We start from the raw sequence: 23,282 nt of genomic DNA on the forward strand, positions 1-23,282 counted from the left end.
CTGCCTTTGGTAGCTAGTCATCATAACTTCCTGTCAGCGTTTAATGGTGGATAACGTTTTTCTTTTTTAATCAATCTAGATTATTGGTACCCGTTTCTTTTGTCATGAAATTCTTTCCTGTCTAGACAGGTCACATTTCATTATCACTGTAACGAGTTTACTTGTGTTTGAAATGATGATACAGTCACTGTTTGAATAATTTCCTGAGCATATAAGGAGTTGCTGTCAACATCGTGATACAGTACAGTAGTCAGACAAATCCCACTGCTTGAAACTTATATAATGCTTTAGTAAATGAGTTATTCTTATTATTTGCTCTGATGATCATTGCATCCAATGACATTGACCCTGATCTGCTTATATCACAACTGTGCATATGTAGGGACCCATCACTGATGTGTATAATACCAACGTTTTTGTTTTTAAAATCGACATATACAGACAGGCATAATCACTTCCTTCATTACTATAATTGAATGACTTTAATTAACAGAGAGAGAGACTGTAGTGCCATATTATTTTAGCATTTAAACACCTTGATGGGATTTCTTAAAATGACCAAATTATCACAAGGCAACATCCTTAGACACTCCATGGTCTTTGGCTAAGGCTCTTGCACAGTTTGCATCTGATTTTGGTCATTTTACTTTGGATTTTTTAAATCATATATTTGTTTTACATTTCTCAAATACTATAATAATAATAAGATAATACAAATAATGATAATAAAATACTTTTTTTCTTTGATTTATCATCAAGCTTTTTTTTCTTCTAGGATTGCATAGCAACAGTGATAGAATCTGAGTTAAAGCAGAAAGTACAGTGTAGTCCATTCATTAGCATCTTAACTGATGAGAGTACAGACATTTCAAATACCAAGAAGCTGGTCATTTATGCCAGAATCATTGAACCAACCATCTTTGTTTCTACAGATCATTTTCTTGGTAAAGTGTGAGCGAAAGGCCAATCACACACTGCTGAAGTTCTTTTCAAAGCTGTCCAATACTTGGAAAAGAAGGAGATTCCTTTTGAAAAAGTTGTTGGTTTTGGCATGTCGCAAAAGTGGTGTAGCAACACAGTTCAAGGAGAAAACCCCTCACTTGATCAGCATTCATTCATTGTATGGTTCATAGACTGAGTTTGTGCACCTCTCATGCATCGAAAAACCTTCCATACCTCAAGGAAACCTTTGAAGGCACAGTTAAAGACCTGTACAATTTTTTTTAATAAATCTGCCAACAGAACAGTGAATTGAAGGAAATCCAGAATGTTCTAGACAGTCCTTAACTGAAAGTCAGAGAGGTGCATGAAGTAATATGGCTGGCATTTTATGATGCACTATATGCAATATTTCACAGCTGGGGGGCTCTTGTGAATTATTTTAAAAAGAATAGCAAGACAAAAGAGTGTCAAGACTTGCTGAATAAACTCAAAGACTACAGATTTGTGGCATGCATGAATATTATGATGGATATCATACCTCTCGCTTAGCACAGCTAAATGTGCTTTTACAGAAATCTGATGTGGATATAGCAGCTGTGTCACCGGCACTTGATATTGTGACTTCTACCTTACAGAAAGCAGATATGGGAAAATCCTATCACCAGACCTGTATGTCTGAAAAATGGAAATCATCTAAGGATGGAGACAAAACTAAAATCACTTACAATGGTGTTGAACTCCAGTTACACAGGAGCACATTGAAAAAAGTTTCAGATGATGTGTCTAACCTTCACCACAGGTTTGTTACAGATTTGCAGGTGGAGATGGCTGCAAGATTTCCAAAGAGCAGCACACAGATGGCAACAGCATTTGAGGTTCTTGGTCTACGTAACTTCACATTCCTATCTTCTGAAGAACAAGAATGTATGGTTATGACCAGATAAAAATTCTCTGTGATTATTTTGGTCAGGAGAAGAAATCAAAAGAAGCTATCAGTCCCCCTTATGTGACCTAAAACATGTTTTGACAGAGTGGTCTCTTGCTAAGACTATCATTAAAAGAGAAATGTACCCTAGAGACAATATGTGCGCACCCTGGCAGATTGTACATCAACATCATGCAGACACATTTCCAAATCTTCTTCAGTTAGCATCAGTGGCCTTGGGTATGCTATACCAAAACCGCTGACTGTGAGAGAGGATTTAGTAATCAAAATCAAACCAAAACTGCAGGAACAAACCATCTAGAAGTAAGGGTTCTCAACAGACTCATGATGATTTCAGTTGAAGGACCTCATCTGAGAGACTTCAAATTAAACAAGGTATCAGTTGAGTGGAGGATGAGGAAGGACAGGAGGCTATTTAGGAAGTAGTGATCATGTTTGCAGAATAATGCAGTCACAATTACAGTCTGTCTGGATGCAGATGTATGTTCCAGTAAAGAGTTAACTGTTATAGAAACTGTATATATACTTTCCTTAATTCATTTTGAGCTTTGGACTTTTCCTTAAAAAATTATGTTTTGTCATCCATGAAGAGAAAATATGTGCTCTTCTGATCTTTCTTAGTATGGATTTGCAACCAATCAGAATTGAGCATGTGACATGCAGGAAGTACATGACGTTGATTTTTAAGATTGGCTAGAGGAGTGACACTATTTGCAGTCTATGGTTTGATTCTTTAGTGGTTAGTGTGTAGATAGAATATTGTTATTAGAAAACATTAGACTTTGATTTCAGTTTTAAGTGTTATACTATAATATACAGAAGACATGATTTGCATTTAATGCACTTTTTGTACTTGCTATTGCTCTTTTTGAAGAGACTGAGCTTTATTTACATCATACTGGAACGCCTCCCCCGACATGGCTATGTTTGGCCCCCCCCCTTTTTTCAGATTCAGTGGGAGCAAGTACCCACATTTTATCAAATCCTTGATGCAACCCTGCATGTACCCACCCCTCTTTCCAGTGTCCCAGTAGGAACCAAAATGATTTCAGAGGCTTGGTTGGACCTCAGGTGTGATGCAGGGTCCTTTCAACAATGAAGGAGTGTTACCAGCTAAGGTTCCTCAACCATCCATCTCTATTAACAGACATGATTTTTCTCATTTTTAAAGCAGAATTCCGCTTTTCTTCTGACTTGAATCAGATTTTTCTTGATAAGGTCCATTTTATTTTATCATCTCCAGTCCGGTTTTTAAAAAAACGGTCTGTCCGCTCCCATTCCGCAATGACCCTTTTAAAATATTCATTCCATATATTAGTTGGCACACAACTCTTGTAAAGAGTATTCTGATTGGTCAAAGGTTTAAATTCATCCAATGAATCTTCGTGTAATGGAAACTGGTGGCAATGGAAAGAAGAAGCATGCTTGCAAAACATGGCGTCCCGAGTTGTTAAGATAGACCATGACACAAAAGTTTAGATAAAAACTTAAAAAATGTATGGAAATGGGAATGGCTGGAGCGAAATGTTGACAGAAATTTGGTTGGTCAGTTTATAAGAAAACTGAATGCTAGAGGACTGGCATTTTGTGACCTCCGCTCTACGGTAATTGCAGTTGGAAGAGTTTGGAACAGCACCTACAAACGAAGTTGCATACGGAAAAATTGAAGCTCAGAAGACATCTGGAAAAGTGCAGTTAATTACTATAAGAAGAAAGATTTCTTGCATGAGAAAACAGATGTAGCCCTCTGTCAGAATATGCACACTGCATGTCACAATACAAGCACCAGCTTGAAAAAGGCTCTCATTGAGAACGAAAAGAAATGATTGCACATTGAGCCAAAAAAGTCAGTGCTGACAAAATGGAAGGCTAAAGAAATCATTGCCAAAGCTGCAAAAAGAGCTCGACTGGCATATAATAATAATAATAATAATGAGGACTTTGTATAGCACCTAATCCTTAGAAGCTCTAAGTGCTTTACAACATTAGACAACACCTATAAGATAAAAAACATATAATGATATGATTACAAAAACAAACACCATGAAATTAGAAAACATTAAAAAAAAAAACATGCTGAGAATATTTAAGGTAGGAAACATTATTAGGTCTTTAAGTTTGTTCTTGCAGTCAAAATAAGTGAGTTTTGAGAGCCCTCTTGAATGTGATCACTGTGTCTTTGTGTCTGAGTTCAGTGGGCAATTCATTCCACGTTGCTGGGCCCTGGTATGCAAAAGAATGCTGTCCATATGACTTTGTTTTCATAGTGGGAATTATGAGTATATGATTGTCAGAAGAGGAACGTAAGTATCTTGCTGGTGTGTACACATGGGTGAAGTTGGATAGGTATGTTGGACTAAAGTCCAACAGTGAAATGTAGCACAGAGAACAAATTTTGTTTTTGATTCTGGATCGAATGGATAGCCAGTGTAGGGTACAGAGCAGCGGGGAGGTGTGCTCTGATCGTGGTACTCTATGATCCAAGCAGCTTGTGTTTTGAACTTTTTGAAGTTTCTGGAGCAGATATTGAGATGAACCAGACATAATTGAGTTACAATAGTCCAGTCTTGAAAGTACTAATGAACACACAAGTGTTTTAGTGGCATCAACTGAAAGATATTTGCGAATGGAGCTGATGCATCTCAGCTCAAGATATGCAGCCTTACATATGTTCATGACATGTTGGTACAATGTGAGAGTACTGTCCAGAGTAACACTTAGGTTTCATACTGATTGTGTGAATTTAATGTTGGTGTTGCTGATATTTATTGTTTGAGGTAAAGGATGTGAATGAGAAAGTCTTTGTGTTGTGATCAGAATGGCCTCAGTTTTATCATCATTCATCTGCAGCTTGTTACATGTCATCCATGATTTCACATCAGAAATGCACCTCTCTACACCATGGATGGTAGCATCAACTTCAGTTGGGTGGCTAGATTTGTATATTCGGGTGTCATCAGCGTACAACTGGTGAGACACTGGATGATGATCTATGACACTTGAGAGCGACTGGGTGTAGAGAATGAAGAGAACAGGTCCAAGAACAGACCCCTGTGGAAAACCACAACATATATCAACTGGGCTGGAGTGTATTCCATTTGCAGATACAATTTGTGTCCTGTTGACCAAGTAGGACTTGAACCACAGTAAGGCTGTATCATGAATGCCAAATACATGTTGGAGACGGTGAAGTAATATATCATGGCCTGTTGTGTCAAATGCTGCAGACAAATCAAGGAGGGTGAGGACTGTAATCTTTCCGCTATCCAAAGCAGAGAGAATGTCATTAACTACTTTTAGAAGAGTAGTTTCAGTACTGTGGCAAGGGAGATATGCAGATTGTACATTGCTAAAAAGACTGTTTGAATTTAGATGAGATACAAGCTGGGATAGAACAACCTTTTCTAAGATTTTTGGTATGAATGGGAGATCAGAAACTGGGCGGTAGTTCTTTAAATCATTATGGTCTAGTGTTGGTTTCTTCAGCAAAGGCTTTACAATGGCAGTTATGAAAAATGATGGTAATTCCCCAGATGAGAGAGAGGTATTAATAACATCAGTTAGTGAAGGTAATACTGGATCTAAGCACTCAAGCAGCAGTGATGTTGGAATTGGATCAAGTTCACATTACTTTGGTACACTCTTCATCAGGATTGAACGTACAAAATCCATAGAGACAGGTTCAAAAGCTGCTAATGGTTGCCGCTCAAATTGTGTATCCCAACTGTATGGTGACGAGTCAGTTGAAATTGTGGTATCAGGATTATCTCTAATGGTTTGTACTTTGTCACGGAAGAAATTTGCAAACATGTCCGGAAGGTCAACTGGAGAGAAGGTAGTTGGAAGTGGTGTAGATCTATTCCTTGACATTAGCTTGTTAGTAATCTCATAGACTCATAGAGCTCTTTGCAGCTGGAACTTTCCATGATCTTAGTAGTGTAGTGGGCTGATTTCACTGCATGAACTATATTTGTGACATTCTTCTTAGCAGCTTCATAGATTTACTTATGAATAGTGAGTCTGGTGGAAAGCCAAAGCCTCTCAGCTTTACGGCGGTCTCTTTTAGCAGTGCGAAGCTGGTCCCTAACACTGCTATACCATGGAGAACACTTTTGAATTGATACTCTGCACTTGGTAGCTGGGGCATGTTTGTCAAGCAATAAATGCAGACAGTTATCAAGTTGTTCTGCGGTAGGAGGTAAACAAGTTGTTAGGTTAGCTTGGATGTCATGCATTAGTTTGGTTCTATTTATCATACAGAGGTTTCTCTTAGTAGCAGATAAAGGTGGAGGGTTAGGGACCGATACGTCAAGATGGCATATAATGCAGAGGTGATCTGATGCAAGGTCATGGGATACCAGGGAGGACCGTAGAATGTTATCATCAGGTCTATGAAGAATCCAGTCTAAAATGTGACCATGTTTATGGGTGGGTTGGTTAACTGACTGTTTGAGGTTGAAAACATTAATGGAATCTATGAGTTTTGATGTATTTGAGTTTCTGGGACAGTCAAAGTGAAAGTTGAAATCTCCAAGAATAATCAGATTGCCACCTATCAAATTTCCATAGTCCAGGAGATTCAGAAGCTGCTCCAAAAAGAGAGCGTCAGCCAGCTTGTTTTTTCAGCTAGGAGGAGGGCGGTATAGGCAGAAAAAATGGACTGACCTTTGCTCCAGTGTGAGTGTGGTTTCGGACTAGCTTAAACGATGTGTGGTCGAAATTGAATGTTGTGGTGTGGTTAAGACGTTTTATCATGGAGTTCTTTGTGATGACAGCAATTCCACCTCCGCGAGAATTACGGTGGAACAACTGGATGGAGTAACCAGTGCGTGTTAGATCTGCACACTTGGGCCTGATGTTTTTAGCCATGTTTCTGTCAGGAAAAATACGTCAATTTTCTGGTCGTTGATAAAATTAACTATTTCTGTGCGCTCTTCCAGTGGTTCTACTGACTGGGCATTGAATAATGTAATGCGCAGAGGTATTTCTTGGATAGCTGACACAAAGGTTGATGAATTAATAGGGATTTGAGTTAGGTTATCTAAATTAATGGTCGACAGGATGTGTCCATTGGAGAAAAAGACAAATGAATGTATGGGATTATTTGTATATAGTTAATGTACTTGGGTGTTTATTTTACAGATTTGTTATGAAAAGAGAGAAGTATAATATATTTGCTGCAAAAATTGAGAAATTATTGTGACTTAATTACGATGCGAACACTGACATGCACATGAAATAACTTAAGTATCAAAAGTATTAGAGAGCAAATTCATGTGACAATAAATATTGTGAAATTATTAAAGTCAAGTTGAACATTTTTGGTAAGTTTATTAGTTTTTAAAATGATTATTTTAGTTTATTTTATGATCATAAGTTGCACCAGGAGCAGTTGGGGGACCCCCATACCCTCCTTAAAATAATTTCAGCATTTTATGGAAAACCAAAATCATGTCTGTATTAAGGACCCCCCATGTGGTTCCACCAGTTCCAGCAGGTACTTTTAAGGTAAGTAGCTTACAACTTTTTAGGAAGGGTGCAGTAAAGAGGCTGTTGAATATTCAAAGGCCAGGATATTATTACCAGATCTTCAGGAATCAATTAAAGGCTCATTATCAATATTTTCCCATCAGACAAGTTTTTTCTCAGGAAGAGCATTTCAAGATGGAAACATCCACCACACTCGGGAATGCCACAAGGTCACAAGACTGAGCAGTCTGCACAGACCCACATGATGCCTTTCTTCACATTTCCATCTTCCAGCACCACAAGAAATTCCTGCAGTTTTGTCTAGGCCAGGTCATTCAGTTTTGGGCTCTCCCTTCAGTCTCATCTCTGCCCCAAGTGCCATCTCCAAAGTAATGGTTGTAAAAGCACCTTTCTCAAGGTCTTTGAGGAGTCCCTATCATTCAGTATTTTGACAACTAGTTGATGCATGATATCTTCAGATGTGCCATTCTGAGGGACTGTCACTCTGTTAGAAGTTTGATCTGATTCTCAGAATTTTTTTGACATGGGGATAGATTTACTCGCTCATCAAGGAACAGTTTGGGTTACCTTGATAGGATGTTACAGGTCCTGACTTTATGAGCAAGTTTGTCAGAAAAGACTTAAGTATCTTCGTGCCTCCATCCTTTGCTGCTGGAGCTTCAGAATAAGCGGTGGACATAGGTCCCATGGAAAACTTCTTTTGCAACCTCTCCACTGCACACATACCCTGTCTGTTTAGAGCACCCTGAGATTCAGATTTCGTCACCATTTAAATTGGTGGCAGAATCCATACAGGTGTCATGCCACTTTGCTGTCAATCATTTCTTTACTATTACTACATCTTGGGCCTTTCTTAATCATTTTCTATTGGATAATGTCCTGCAAGATGGGTTCTGGTGGTATCACTTCACCTTCTCTTTGTTTTACTTCCAATCATTGTTGCACCTGAGCGAAAGTCATGTATACATTAGACCATTTGTGTGAGTTCATCAAGTTGTCAAGCAATCCTCCAGTCAAAAGTAAAACTCCCTATTTCAGCAAACGTTAAGTTCACTTTGACAGCTTACCTTCAGGCCATCGGCCTCCCAACAGGCTGGCAAATTCAACAATGCAATAATAGCAGGTAAATCATTATTGCTATTACAATGATTTTTTTAAGTGGAATAACCTAATTTTAATTTTGTAATATTTAGCTGCTTTTTATTGTCTAATTCCCTACTCCCTCCTCAAACTGATGTCTGTCAGTCTAGCTGCAAGTCAGAGAAGTTTGTTCCAAACTTTTAGACCTGAATAAAACTTAAATTTCCAACAAAAGCATGTGAACATCATACAGCAACTTGGGACAGACTTTAATAATGAGAAATGTGTATTCAAGGGCCCCATTGAGAGAAAAAAAAGCTGGCATGCAAGCAGCATGCAACAACTTGAAATAACCTCCATATCTGTTAAATTTATTGAATGTTTTGTGTGAGCTCCTAGAATTTCTTACTCTATTTCAAGTTTTTTAAACAAGTTTTGTGAATATTTATATCCCCAAAGCCTTTTGCTTTTAAATCAGAAGGGAGGTACATTTTGGGTCGGGTGAATGGCAAATAATATAATACATGGGGGAATATTCACCATGGACTGAGGACTAGCACCAGGAAAAGAGATAGCAATGCACTAATAGCAGGTAAGAATTACTTAATTTAAATGTAGTTTTACCACCACAAATAAACTTCATTTCTTGGTGTCTTTGTTAAGTAAAATGTTGTAAGAGTGCACTTTATTTATTCTCACCAATGTCATACAGATTTATTTATAAGTTTGCTTTAGACAAAATCTTCAGAGCAAAATTTGTGTTGCTGATTGAATAACATTATATACTGTCCCTCCTGTTAGGTCATTTCATCAAATTCTTAGGTCATGCTGATTTTTCTTTGTCTACCAATCAAACTGTTATTTTTTGTTGTTGCAATTTTCTCTCACAAAGTTTGCCCATTTATTCTATTTCACACATCTGCCTTCTCCCAGCAGTAGTACAACAGAAAATGACATTCAAAACAACCAGTTTAGTGTAACAGGCAACATGTTATTTAGAGGCCAATTGAGAATTTAACTCTGGTTTAATTAAATACGATGGTGGAGGTAATCCATGCTGGTCTAAGTGTGTTATGTTCACCACTCCAATTTAAAATTGATAGCTGGTCGGGTGTTTGAAAAAAAAATGTTTTACACATGCCCACTTGACAACATAATTATTTTTTAGACCAGAGGTTTACTTTTATTTAACAAGTCAGTAATATCGTTTTTAGTAACTAAGATACAGCTCTCAAATGATGACCTGAAATTTAATTTGTGTTGTTTTACTTTCAGCCCATACTGTCACCATCAGGCAGCAAAGGCATAGGAACTTCTACACAAGAGACCTTAAATTCTATGGTATGTTTGCTAATAAATTTTGTACCTAATATCAGATTTCTGATTCATTTGTTGAAATTTTGCATCCATCTTTGACTTTAATCAATAGGTAGCATTATTTACTTCATATTAGATTCTTGACTTTGAATCTTTAGAATCAGGCATGTACTACTAGTGCCTGCATACACAGGGTAGGTATATAATGATCCGCTTGCAGTACTCTTGTTTTAATTTCAGCCATAGTTGTAATTATTGATCTACTTTAACAACAGTGTGTAAGCAGTGTACTGTAGTATCATTTATTTTCGTTGGGCTCAATTTTTGTGGTTTTGTATTAAGAAAAAGGCATTTTCATGTGTACTTAAATTCATGGTTTTGCGTGTAAAAGTTTGCATATTAATAGGTATTTAATATCATGGTTATCTACAAATACCCAAAACAAAAAATACAAAAGAAAAAAACTATGCTGATGCAAATGGCGGTCACTTTAATGTTTAAAACAACACTACCACCTGTATGAGCACAAATCAAAGACCTGGCAAGTTCAATACTTACACCGTGTTTTCGACCACATGAATAACATCAGTCAAAGCCGATGCAGCCAACAACACTAAAGCAATACTTCCATCTCTATGAGCGCAAATAAAACACCTGTCAAGATTAATCACTTTTGCCACGTTTTCGTTTGAGTGCTCAACATCAAAGGAAGCCGACGCAACCAAAACACTAGGCCAGTCGGTTATTAAAGAAGAATTAAAGTTACAATTCCACGAGTGGTATGCTAAACATGTCATAGATTCCATTAAGGAAAAAGATGTTACTGGTGAAGATCAGTGCACAGTATTAGTAAACCTTGCAACCTCATTAATCAAGCCAGTCCACACAGAATGGATAATGGCAGCTCATGTGACAATGAGTGAAAGATATGACATAATTATCAGTGGTTTTGAAAAAGCTGGACTTGTTTAATTCAGCAATTTGGGGATTATTTACCTGAAAAGCATTTGTGAGTACCATGAGACTTGATTGACACAATGTTGATATAATGGCTTTGTCCAAAAATCTGTGAAGTGTTAGCTTTAATACTCTGCTGTAATTATTGTATATACTTAGTGTTTCATTAGTAATAGTGTTTCAAGAAATAGTTTTAGTATCTTACAGGATTGTTGTTCTTTTGGATTAAAAGTGCATGGATAAAATGAAATGTACTTTCAGAAGGATTTAAATTTTTCAACAAGTGTTGTAGTCGAATGAGGAATCGATTTGAATAAATATTAAATTTAATTTTGATATATTGTTGTTTTGTTTTTTTTAATTTCTTTCATTTTCGGTATTACTATTGTTTGAATATCTTATGCTTTTTCTCTATTTTCTCTCTATCCTTACCTCATATATCGATTTAAGGCAGGGAGTGTAAAATTACAGCTATCAGATACCTTATTGAACGTGTGCATTGAAGCAATATAAAATGATTTATAATTATTGTTTCAAAAGGTTAAAATAAAAAATAAAACAAAAAAATGTAGAAGCTAATATTTAATTTCCAGATTACAGTATTGACCTTGACTTATCAAATACTAGTAGCTGTGTTAATGTCTAGGAATGAAACACTGTAAGAAAAGGCGGGGATGTCATCATCCTACGTGGCTGATTTTGCGTTGGGGATTTAAATTAAATTTTAGACTTCCAGATATTGACCCAAGATGTATGATTCATTTTTTTTATATCCATAAATCCTTTTAAAAAATGATAGTATTGGAATAACATTTTCTCACTCCAGATTGACTGTCAAATCTCAGCAACCATTCTCGTCAAAAATTTGATTATATTTTAAGTGTAAAAATGTCTTTAAAATACTTTTGTTTGAAATTTTGAGTCATGCAGGGATCACAGTAACAAGTCATAGTTTAGTCTTCAGTTATCCAAAACCCAGATGTCCTGAATTATCACTTTATCCAAAATGATTGCATTTTCACCACCTATTCCTTACTTTCTGTCAAGCTGATATTGGTGAAACAGCAGTCTTTTTCTGCAGGTGTTTGCATCAGCAGTTTAAGGTTTTGGCTAAAGTTGTTACGGCAATTGTAGGTTTGACATGCCCTGGCTTCAGTGTTATCATATTTGCTGGATCCTTCAACCATCTGAAAATCTGAACTATATTATGTTCAATCTTTGAGTTTTGAGACTAAATGCAAAAACTGCAGTTACCTTAACCAAAATTTGTTAAAATTGGGCTATATCAAATGGAAGTGTTTTCATGTGGCAAGTTCTTTTCAACAGCTATCAGCAGCCCCACAGCTTCACATGACTCCAATACAACGCCAGCTTCATGAGCAGCTGAAACAGAAGGCACGACAGGTGCAAGAAGCAATCATGCGACAGCAGGAGGAGCTGAGAAAAATCACAGATCAACTTTCCCTGAATCATCAGGGACTGCTGCCATACCTGATACAAAGGGGTAAGCTACAAGTTAACTTTAAAAAAGTAAAATTGACTTGAAGTGTGTGAAGCTGCTATTTTTGGAGAAGTTTAGTCATCCTTTCTCTATTATGTTATTCCCTTTATAAGTGCTTTCTTTATTGTCTTGATTTTCCCATTTCTCAGTTCACCTAATGTTTGGATTTGTTATAAAGCAGCTCTGGTCTTTGGACTGTCTGTCGGTGTATCTGTCAAGACTTAGGGTTTGTGTTTAGCTGAGTTTCTCAGTCACTATTGCCTGCAGACTTCTTTATAACTCCATATTGTATCATGAGGAATGTGATTAGAACCAGGTTACTTTGTGTTTACCTTTGCAATTAGGAACTTAGACACTGTTGCCTGTTGAGTAAATATTGTGGATGCATCACTCAACATACAACTACACCATTTACATAACAAAAATGTTTTGTAGTCCAGGCAGGTGGTTTCATTGTTCAGACAGTGCATTAAAAAGTCTGAAATTTATTATGTGGGCATATTGTGAGGATACATTAATGTTTAATGAATGTTTTAATTTAAACCCTGACTTGAATGACCAGTGTTTTTGAAGACTACTTGTCATCTAAGACTGGTTATTAATGCACAGCTCAGTTAAGGTATATTGTGTGAAAACCTCTGCTGAAAGACCACCTGTTTTTTGTTTCTCTTAGACAAAAGGCATTGTCTCCCATTGCAGGTTTTACCCTATATACTTCATCCTCGATAACTTGCTCACAACAGGGTCCAAAAACATAGACAGTACTATAAGCGAGGGCACAAGTTATTGAGGGACCTGTATAACTATGAAATGATACCATCCTTACTGGACATTGAGAAAACTGCCAGGGGGTTAGTGAACTGGTCTGTTTAATGGCGGAATACTTGTTTTAAAATCACATTGGGAATAATTGTCAAGAAATCATTTTTTCTAATGAAGGTATTCATTTTATGTAAAAATGACCTTAATTTTCAAGATGTCCAACCACTGAGAGATTGTTAACATTATTCCAACTGGTTTCAACAGCCTTCACGTATACATGACAACATTGAACATTTCATCACTACTTTATGTTGTTGTTGAGAAGTCTTATTACGTTATCTGCCTGCTTCCTGCTTTGCTCTCTACTCTTCTACTCTTGTGTAACTAGTTATTGATTCAGATTCACCATTAAACAAGATTCCTTTTATAAAAAAGAATGGAACATTTAGTTCGTGAAACATCCATCACCATAAAGAGTCAATTTTTTTACTTGTTCTATTATATTGATGCCATGATTTCATTGTTGAATGAGTATGCTACTTTAAGGTAGTTTAATTATATTATGTTCACTCAAAAAAAATTAAGTGTTCCATTGATCGATGGAAATGAGTTGATCTGACATTGGATTTGGGCCTCGAGCTCTTACGCAGGTTGGGTTTGCATGCCTTTTAACTTTTCAATTAGGACACTCCCCTTATTTGATAAAAAAGACATGATTAACATGGTAATTCAAGGAGGCCAGCATTTAATTCACTGCAACAATACAACAAATACCTATGCAAATTAGGTATCAAAACACCGTCGGCATTTAATTAGGTTCTCACAGAAATGCGTGCAGGCATAGCTGTTACAGTAAATTGTCATATGTCATGTTTGAATAGAACAGGGTACATTGTATTTATGATCACTGCACTTAAACCAAACTAAAAAATATAACTAAAACATGCATTTCAGTTGACAAAAAAACTTATTTAATGGGTACTTATTTAGGTCTATAAATACCAAGGTGTAAATAAAATGGGTATAGATTAAAAGTTTTGCTAGTAAAAATGGAAAGACAAGTGTTTTTTCATAAGCAAGTCAGAAAGTAATAAGACTTTTTTACATCCAGCCACCTACAAATAAGAGTGGGACTGTGAGGAAATACTTTACAACATGTGTTTCTTTCAGAGAACCCTGCCAACATGGATTCAGAAAACACTCGGGAAACGAAGGGTATGCAGAAGCCCCTCACAAGTGCCTCTCACCATTCACAGCCCCAGCATCAGCATCCACATGGCAGTATCATGGTGCCATTGGTTGCCCTACCTGCTACCAGGAGCCAGATGGTGATCAGCCCATCAAGATTCTTGTCTATGCCAATTCATCAGGACCAAAAGATTACCATATCGCAGGAAGATCTTTCGGCAGCTGCCTTCAGTCTTAAGTAGCCATTATAGTATACTATACAGCCATAGTTATGTGAACCTTTGGTTCATCCAGACTAACACCATGTCCACTAAGCATTACAGACAAACATCAGTTATAAGTGTGCTACCTGTGGGGACTTTTTAATTATACACACCACAGGAGTGTTCCTCATATTTGCAGTTCATTCTGTTTTAATTTAGCAGTGATCAGAATTAATGTTTGACATCTCCTCAATGAGTCAGATAGTGGACATTTTACTGTATTAAAGCATGCAAACATTATCTGAACTGGAAGAAGTTTGGGTTATCTAGGCTTTAGTATAAAGATGTTATGTTGATTAGCAAAAATACCCGACATTTAAATGTACTAGAGGAATAAAATTCTCTCCTTTTGTGTTGGTAGATGTCCAAATCTAAATCGAGGTAGGAAGTGTTGTGTTATGGACAGGGCTTGAGGTGTTCTTTCATATCAAAGATCTTTTTAATGGAAGGTTACATTTCTACTATTCCTATGGATCACATGCGGAAAATAGTAAATATTGGGTGTCTTGTTGATCTTGGAAGTGTTCATATAGTGTGCTTTTCATGGCCTCATCCTATGTGGGTTACTTGGAAGCATTAAGTAATATTTTTGTTCCGAGTATCAAACATTCTTTTCCAATAAAATGTAGAAGACCTGATCTAAAAATGAAAACATAAACACAACTGCACATTGAACTCATGAACATACTTAACAGTTGATGGTTCACAGTATCAGGTTAATTTAGTCATAGATTGTGTATGATTTATCTGGTCCTTGGATACAGTAGATTAATCTAGTCTTTGGTAGAATTTGGGATAATTACAATTTTTCATGGGTATAAGAGTCAGGATAGATCACCCAAATGTGCTTTAACTTTATACTGTAATTACTTGCTTATAGGTTGAGTCCAACTGCTGACAGCATAGACCCTGATCTGCAGTTGCAGTTGCATAATCTGCTAGCAGATTAGGTTCGGTGTTGTTTGTTCTGTTGATTACTCCAAACAAACTGCATAGGCCCAGATCTGCCAGTATGTTATGTGATGGTAGATCTGGTCTCTGCATTTCGCAGTTAGACTGGACTTGTAAGCAAGCATATATATTTAGTGATGTAATGGGAAGCCTCACTAAGACAAAATTGTGTTCTTGTGTTACATTTAGTATATTTACATAGTGTTTAAGGTATCAAGACTTACATGTAGAGTAAAACACGAATATCAGGGTGATGTACAGCTAGGAAAATGTTGACATCTTTTTCTCGACCTTTGTTTATAAATGGCAGGATTAGCTTTTAGTGCAAGAAAACAACTCATTGCCATGGTTTTCAGCCTTTGGTGATAATGTCCTGTATCTAAATTTATTAGATTTAAAGGACTGTCACAAAAATGTGCTGTATGGTCATTTTGTACTAATATCAGTCTATGCTTTTAGGTGTAGGATTAAACAATATTCTTAATATAACAATAATCATGCTGTTAGTATTGCCTGTTAAACACAAAGATACAAACATGCCCAAGTAAACAGTCTAAATGAAGATCTCTCCACATAAAACCTGTGCTGAATGATGTTTGGTTGTGCAAAATAAAGAACTTGGTAGACTGTATGAAGGCATATATGCTGTAATACAAAGATCGTCTTTTGATAAATTCATACTTTGATTTTAGATATATGCCAAATTCTGTCAGTCCATTAGCATATATTAAGTTTGTTATCGAAACACTACTCCTCATGAACTACTTGGAGGAATGCCATGAAGCTAGTGTGCTAACTGTAATTCTGATTGGATTGTTGTTTATAGTACAACAGTACATGAAGACTATTTAGTGTGAGGGAATTGGGGTAAAATGCCATGCCCAGGGACACACAGTGGTAACCAACTGGGGCTGATCATTGGTGGGAATACATTAAGCACTGACCCAATGCAGCTGCTAGTTTTAATTGTTATTGAATATTCTTTAAGTCTGTATGGAGCAGTAAATCTCTATAACTTCAAGATCACTTTGATTTGGCCGACAAAATCATTCATCAAGATGAGAATTTTCTCATTCACTTCCATGTTGTTGTAGATGTGCAGCATTATTGAAAATAAGCATGGGCCATTGTGTACAATGTATGTTGATCTGTAACTATAGAGTAACACTTCACTTAACAAGATTTTAGGTACAAAGTTCAGTCTGCATAAGCCTTATAGACAAAATTGTTCCTTTTTTTTTCTAGGCCATCCATTCAGTTTGCCTTGACTATAGTGGATGTGTTTTATCTTTTGAAAAATTAAAAATACAAAAATTGAAATAACTTCTGGATGTTGATTGTTTAATGAGTAGGTGGCCATTCTTGAATAATCATTCATTTTGTGATTTCGTTATTTTTTATTACATATACATCCATGAATGTATGTATGTGTATATATGTATATATATATATATATATATATATATATATATATATATATATATATATATATATATATATATAGTAATTTAAGAAATATTTTTATTGTAGTTATCAATTTGTGAATTGTATTTTATCTGTACAGAGTGGTTAATATGAAGTTTTAGAACTAGTTACAGACCTAAAGTAGATGTACACTTTATTAATATATTACATCAGTCAGAAAGGATCCAATAAATTTCATAATGAAACTGTTGTCAAGTGGACCACAGGAAAAAATAATTGATAGCCAAACTTAAATTTAGGAACCAATAAAAGGCAATGTAATATTGAATTATTAGCTTTAAAACTATCTTTGTAGTATATATTTATGTGTCATTCATAATCATTGTCCTCTGTTAAATACTGTCATATATGTTTTGTACAACAAGGTTTGATATTATGTGGTAGTACACTTGGCTCCAGTTGCAAGATTTGTTAGACCATGTTAAAATATTGTCGTATGTTAGGTTTTGTAGAACAAGTCTTGATGGAGTCTTCTGAAGCTACAGGCACAAAATTTGTTACACCCAGTGAAAATTAATATTGTATGTTGCCCCTAAAAACATTGTGATTTGCTTTTGTTGTTGGATTGTTTTAATAATTTGTATCAATAGGCAATCAACCTTTTACTGTGAAGTCCCTAATTTAGTCATTGATTTTCATGACATTTTGAAATCTTTTTGAATTTTATTTATACCAATTTAATCGTGCATGCTTGATCTGGTGTATGATACAGCTATTCAGTTTGTATTTCCGTATCATACACCCAGACTCAAACTAATTAGATGTATGACATCTGCATGTAGATATTTTTATATTCGGTGGATTTAACTTTTATAAACCATTTTGAATTTCATTCATAGTGTAAAACTAAAAATATTTAGAATGCGTTAAAGAGGTGTTATGTAATAAATACAAAACCGCATTTATGTTTTACTTTGAGTTGGGCGAATGAACTTGCTTATTATGGTTTATGAATACATATCTTGGCCTGGCAGCCTCAACATATTCCAACACCATAATAAACTCCTTCTTTCCGCCAGTGTAGAGCAATATGCAGTTTTATATGTACCTCACTTTAAAATGCAGCTGAATTTAGACTATATTAAAATTTATAGTTTAAGTTGCCATTTATTGCCATCATACTTTGTGATTCTGTACATATATATATAACGAAGCATGAGATTATCTTAACACCATGTCCATTGCAGAAGTGTCTTGGCCCTGTAAAAAAACACTGAGCAATAACGTTTTAGCTAACTCTCCAAAATTGATCATTGGATTTAGTTAAGGTGCTTTATGTAGTGTTTCTCTCAAGCTGAGCTTTGCTTTCCTGCACACTATAAATCTGTAAATGTGTCATTGGGGTTAGAGGCCTTATAACTGAACAAGGCTTTTGGTTATGGGCTTATCATCAAACATAGGCTTATCAAGCATGGACTTATAACTGGAGAAATATGGACTGTAATTGTCTTAAGTAAATTGAAAATTGGTATTTTGGTATGTATAATGTGAAAACACATATCACTGATAAACACTATACAAATTCTAAAATTTTACAGTAAAAGTTTGAAAACATTTTGCTAATTAGATCAAATGAAAAATGGTTTGCAATCATGTCATTGTGTTCTGCATCTTGTTAGCTAGATTGGTATAGTCAGACAAGTCAGGGAACGTTTATTACATTGACTTCATTAGTCTTCATTGTTTCTGTGTGAATTGTGTGTGTGATATAGATTTTTAACCTAGCTTTAAAAAAAATTCAGTCATATAGTTACGATGTCTGCAGTGTGATGTTTAGCACTGGGGCATCATGCCACACATGTAGCATGATGTCCGACCCAATCACATTATCCTGATGCCAGGCCGACCAATCCTAACACTATTAATGCTGAGTACCAAGCAAGGCAGCTGTTACTACCATTTTTAAAAGTCTTTGATATGACTAGGCCAGGGTTTGAACCCACTACCTCCCACATCCAAGGCAGATGTTCTTCTACTACTAGGCCACCAGAGCGGTGCAATGCAAAGCAAATTTTTAGTCGCATGTCCTCATTTCCTAATAAAGTCATGCAAATACATCTTCCCTCACAAGGTGTCATGATGGAGAGAAACGAAGATTTCCTCACATAACCAAAGGTTAACATGCTATGGAAGCTTGCCACGCTTGAGGTATGTTTTGAAATACATTAAACATGCCATGTCTTGATATTACTATATTTAGTTACTGTGATGCATACTCTGTTAAATATTAATGGATCTCTTTCATGATTCTTTTATTAACATAATGAATTCTTGTAAACTCAGCTGCATTCTGACTTGTGATGTCATTTCAGTACCACACTCTCCAGTGTGGAAGTATTGAAATTACATCATGAGGCAGGGTGTGTTATGTGTTTTCATTGGTTGACCTTGTTTCCATTAGCTACCTTATTTGTACATAAATATGTCTGCATCGACAGATGAGAGCTGCTTTCACACATTGAAACACCAACTTAAGCAGTTGTAATAAAAGAAACAAAACCCTAAACCATGGCAATGGTAATGCTTCAGGTATCATTGAAGTTGGATTAAAACCACCGATAACAATATTAGATGAACTATAAATTTATCCTGCTTGGAAATACATTCCAAATTACCATATTTCTCCATCTATGGAGACATATACTTCTAAAACCTTCACTCCAATCCTCGGTAACAGTCCCAAAGAAAATATAGTATTTGTAATATATGTACGTGCAAATAAATAAAGTAAAAAAATTAATAACCTTACAAGCCACAAATATGAGATGTTTGTATTGTATAAATTGTGGAGTAACGTAAAGACATTGTAAACTTATATCTTTCTCCAGTATCAGGTACTGGGTACATGTCAATACAAATAGATGGGTAAACCATCCATATATATATATATATATAAATATATATAATATGATTGTAGACACTGTGTGATTCCAATGTTTGCATAAAATAAATCTACTGTATTTTATTTATCCTGACTTAGTTTTATTTTGGTGCAGTGCTAGGCTGAGACAAACCTTTTTTCTATGAAAACATTGACCTTATGTGGCTCAAGAAAGCATTACATTGGTGTCAAGAAGTGGGATTAATAGAAAATATTTTCCTATTTCCCAGAACTTTTTCAGTGTCTAGTGGACCAAAAGAACAATTGATTTTTCTTTTCAATCTAAAAAGCAAACAAGTGAATAAAAAAAATAGAATTTTATTGAACAATTTTTATTAACAGTCATAAATCAAAAATGGATGATTCTGAAATTATTTTTCGAAGAGAAAAAGATCAGTCTGAGCCCTGTGCTAGAGACAGTCAGGAGAAAGAAAGTTCAGTTTTGCACCAATTTGATTCTCCGTCTGAAAATATACAAAACATGTCTCTTAGTGGCATTCATATTTTAAATAAACTTACTGAGCAGCTAGAACTCTTTAGACAAGAAAATATGAGAAGTTTACTGGATATGAAAAATTCATTGAAACAAGAAGTGAATGAAAATGTAAGGGAGCTAAAGAAAGATTTTAATTCTCTTAAAGACCATGTAAACACTTTGGAAAAACAAATTTCTATAGAAGCAACTGGAAATAGGTTTTCTCATGGAGATTACAAAAATACTAACTCATATATCCAAAGATCAAACAAGAATGAAAACCATATGGAATCTTCTTTTTCTCAAAACCCAACCCCTGTCAGTGGCAAGAGACAAGTTAAAATTAAGCCCCAGCAGTACAATGGTCATGAAGATGAAGATTTTGGAGAGTATTTGTCTCAGTTTGAAATTATACAGAACAATAACTGGAACTACCATGAAAGCTTCTCATATCTGAGTGGAAGTCAGTGGTAGTGCTAGGGGAGTTCTAACAGAATTAAACCAGAGAGAGAAAGAGAGAGAGGGAGGAAGGGAGGCACAATCTGTTCGAAAGGTAACCCAGTTAGCCTATCCATCAGCTGACTCAACCTTATTGCTATTGATTATTTCATTGACTCTATCCCAGATTCAGAAATAAGGCTTCATATAAGGGAACTTTGGTCCAAAACTATCAATGAAGTTGAAAGTCATGCTATCCATCTGGAAGCACACAGACTTGCTGAAAGACAAAGATGGAATACCCTCCAGCTATCTGCACAGCATGAAAACAGTGTAACTGTCTGTCAGACCCAGAAGCAGGCAGCCCCTGATAAAAAGGAGGAAATTTGCTTTAAAACCCTTAATGAATCAACCAAAGCCCTGAACAGTACAAGTAAACAGCTAATAGAAACTCTGTGGGGAGGCGGGAGGGGGTAACTCTGGACATAACAGATTCTCCAACACACAAACACCTGGAATGGTAATCAAAGTTACAGTAAAATGAACCTACAAAATTATAATGGAAGCCAAAAGTATAACCAATACAGAAATGGCAACCAAATCTTCCAGCATAGGGATAATACACAAACTCGACCATATACAGACAGAAATGGCCGATCAAAGAGCAGATAAACAGAGGAGAACTAGTTAGTGCTGAATTTGAGGGTCAGAAGTCATCAGAAATGAAAGAAAGGCCCACTGATATTATGATTTGCACGGATTCTTTGTTTGTGCTAAAATACAAAATTATCAAGTACCTTTGCTTGTGGATACTGGTGCCAGTGTTACTGTCATTAGCCATAAATTTAAAGAGAAATTGGGCAGTATGGAGAAACTTAAGTTTGAACCTGTGAAATTAAATTTAGTTACTGCAACTGGAGATAGGAGACCTTTCCTAGGAAAATGCTGGCTTGACCTTTCACTAGGCAGTCAAAAGCTTAGGCATGAGGTTCTCATAGCTAATATAGAATAGAATGGAATCCTTGGTCTAGACTTAACGACTAGACATTCTTTTGATATTCTCTTAAATAAAAACTGTATAACAGTTAAAGGGGAAAATATTCCATGCTTTCTTTATCAAACTGAAATGGAGCCCATTTGTGGTCATATTTCAGTCTTGGATGATTTCATCATCCCTCCCAATAGTGAAATTATTGTCCCATTTATTACAGAAACAACTGCTTTAATGAAACCAACACCAAAAATTCACGCAAAAACATGAAATATTGTTGGCTGAAACTGTTGTCAGTCCTACTTTGGGTACTGTACCCTTGTAGTTTCTAAATATTACTGACAAGGGGTATAAACTTCACAAAAATACTGTAGTGGCTACAGTTGATGTGGTCAAGTTGTGTATTGAACAACAATCTTCTGTAAATGATGTAAAGGTCACATAATCTTGCCTAGGTGTAAACACAGTACCTGAACATTTAGACTCATTGTTCCAGGAGTCCTGTAAGGAATTAAATGAGACTACATGTGGAGTTCTTAAAGATCTACTAAAGGAATATCAGTACACTTTCTCAAGATTAACCAATGACATGGGTTTAACAGATCTAGTTGAACATCATGTTAATACAGGTGATTTACCACCTATTAGGCAGCAACCCAGCTTTGTATGAAAGAAGAACAGAAAGAAATTGAAGATATTACAGCAAAATGTGTAATTGAGGAATCTAATAGCCCCTGGTGTTTCCCAGTTGTCTTAGTAAGAAAGTCAATGCTTTGAGATTTTGCATTGATTGTAGAAAACTTAAAGATGTTACAAGAAAAGATAGTCATCCTCTTCCAAGAACTGATAGTACCCTAGACGCACTGTCTGGATCAAAGTGGTTCTCCACTCTAGACCTAAAAAGTGGTTATTGGCAAGTTCAGGTTGCTTCTGAAGACAGGCCCAAAACTGCTTTTCCTAGACCTGGCAGTGGACTATGGCAGTGTGTTACAATGCCATTTGGATTGTGTACAGCACCTGCAGCATTTTAAAAGTTGATGGAAAAGGTCTTATCAAAGCTAGCTTGGAAAATATGTATCATCTAACTTGATGATATTATAGTCTTCTCTAAGACATTTGATGAGCATGTAGAAAATTTAAGACAAGTTTTTGAAAGAATTAGGAATGCAAACCTTAAGATGAACCAAAAGAAATGTGCTTTATTTAGAAAGACTGTCCTTCCTGGGGCATATTGTAAGCGAGAATGGCATTGCTACTGATCCTGATGAAACGGACACTGTCAACAACTGGCCAGTACCCACAAATATGAAAGAGATTAGACAATTCTTAGGCCTATGTTCATATTATTGAAAGCTTATCTATGGATTTGCCGATATAGCAAGACCTTTACACAAACTTACTGAGCAAAGTCAAAGATTTATCTAGACTGAAGACTGTCAGGCTGCCTTTGACAAAATGAAAAGAGCCTTGACAAATTCTCCAGTACTGGCATATCCTACACCTGATGATTTGTTCATAATGGACACTGATACATCTATATAGGTTTGGGTGCCATCCTGTCACAAATACAAAATGGAGTAGAAAAGTTTATATGCTATTACAGTCAAAACTTTTA

At 35.9% G+C, this 23,282-nt stretch overlaps 1 protein-coding gene across 3 annotated transcripts in view; it reads left to right on the plus strand.

The window, feature by feature from the left end:
- LOC149798024 (circadian locomoter output cycles protein kaput-like) overlaps positions 1–23,282 on the plus strand; it is an 89,005-nt gene that overhangs the window by 57,810 nt on the left and 7,913 nt on the right. For all 3 annotated transcript variants that reach the window (XM_089963110.1, XM_089963113.1, XM_089963112.1), the window contains 3 exons: positions 9,734–9,799; positions 12,059–12,236; positions 14,166–14,421. In XM_089963110.1, coding sequence (XP_089819236.1) covers positions 9,734–9,799; positions 12,059–12,236; positions 14,166–14,421 — 500 coding nt within the window. The remainder of the gene's footprint in view (positions 1–9,733; positions 9,800–12,058; positions 12,237–14,165; positions 14,422–23,282) is intronic.

This window comes from Sinohyriopsis cumingii, chromosome 6, assembly GCF_028554795.1.
Source record: "Sinohyriopsis cumingii isolate HCF-2022 chromosome 6, ASM2855479v2, whole genome shotgun sequence".
In the NCBI taxonomy this organism is placed as follows: domain Eukaryota; kingdom Metazoa; phylum Mollusca; class Bivalvia; order Unionida; family Unionidae; genus Sinohyriopsis; species Sinohyriopsis cumingii.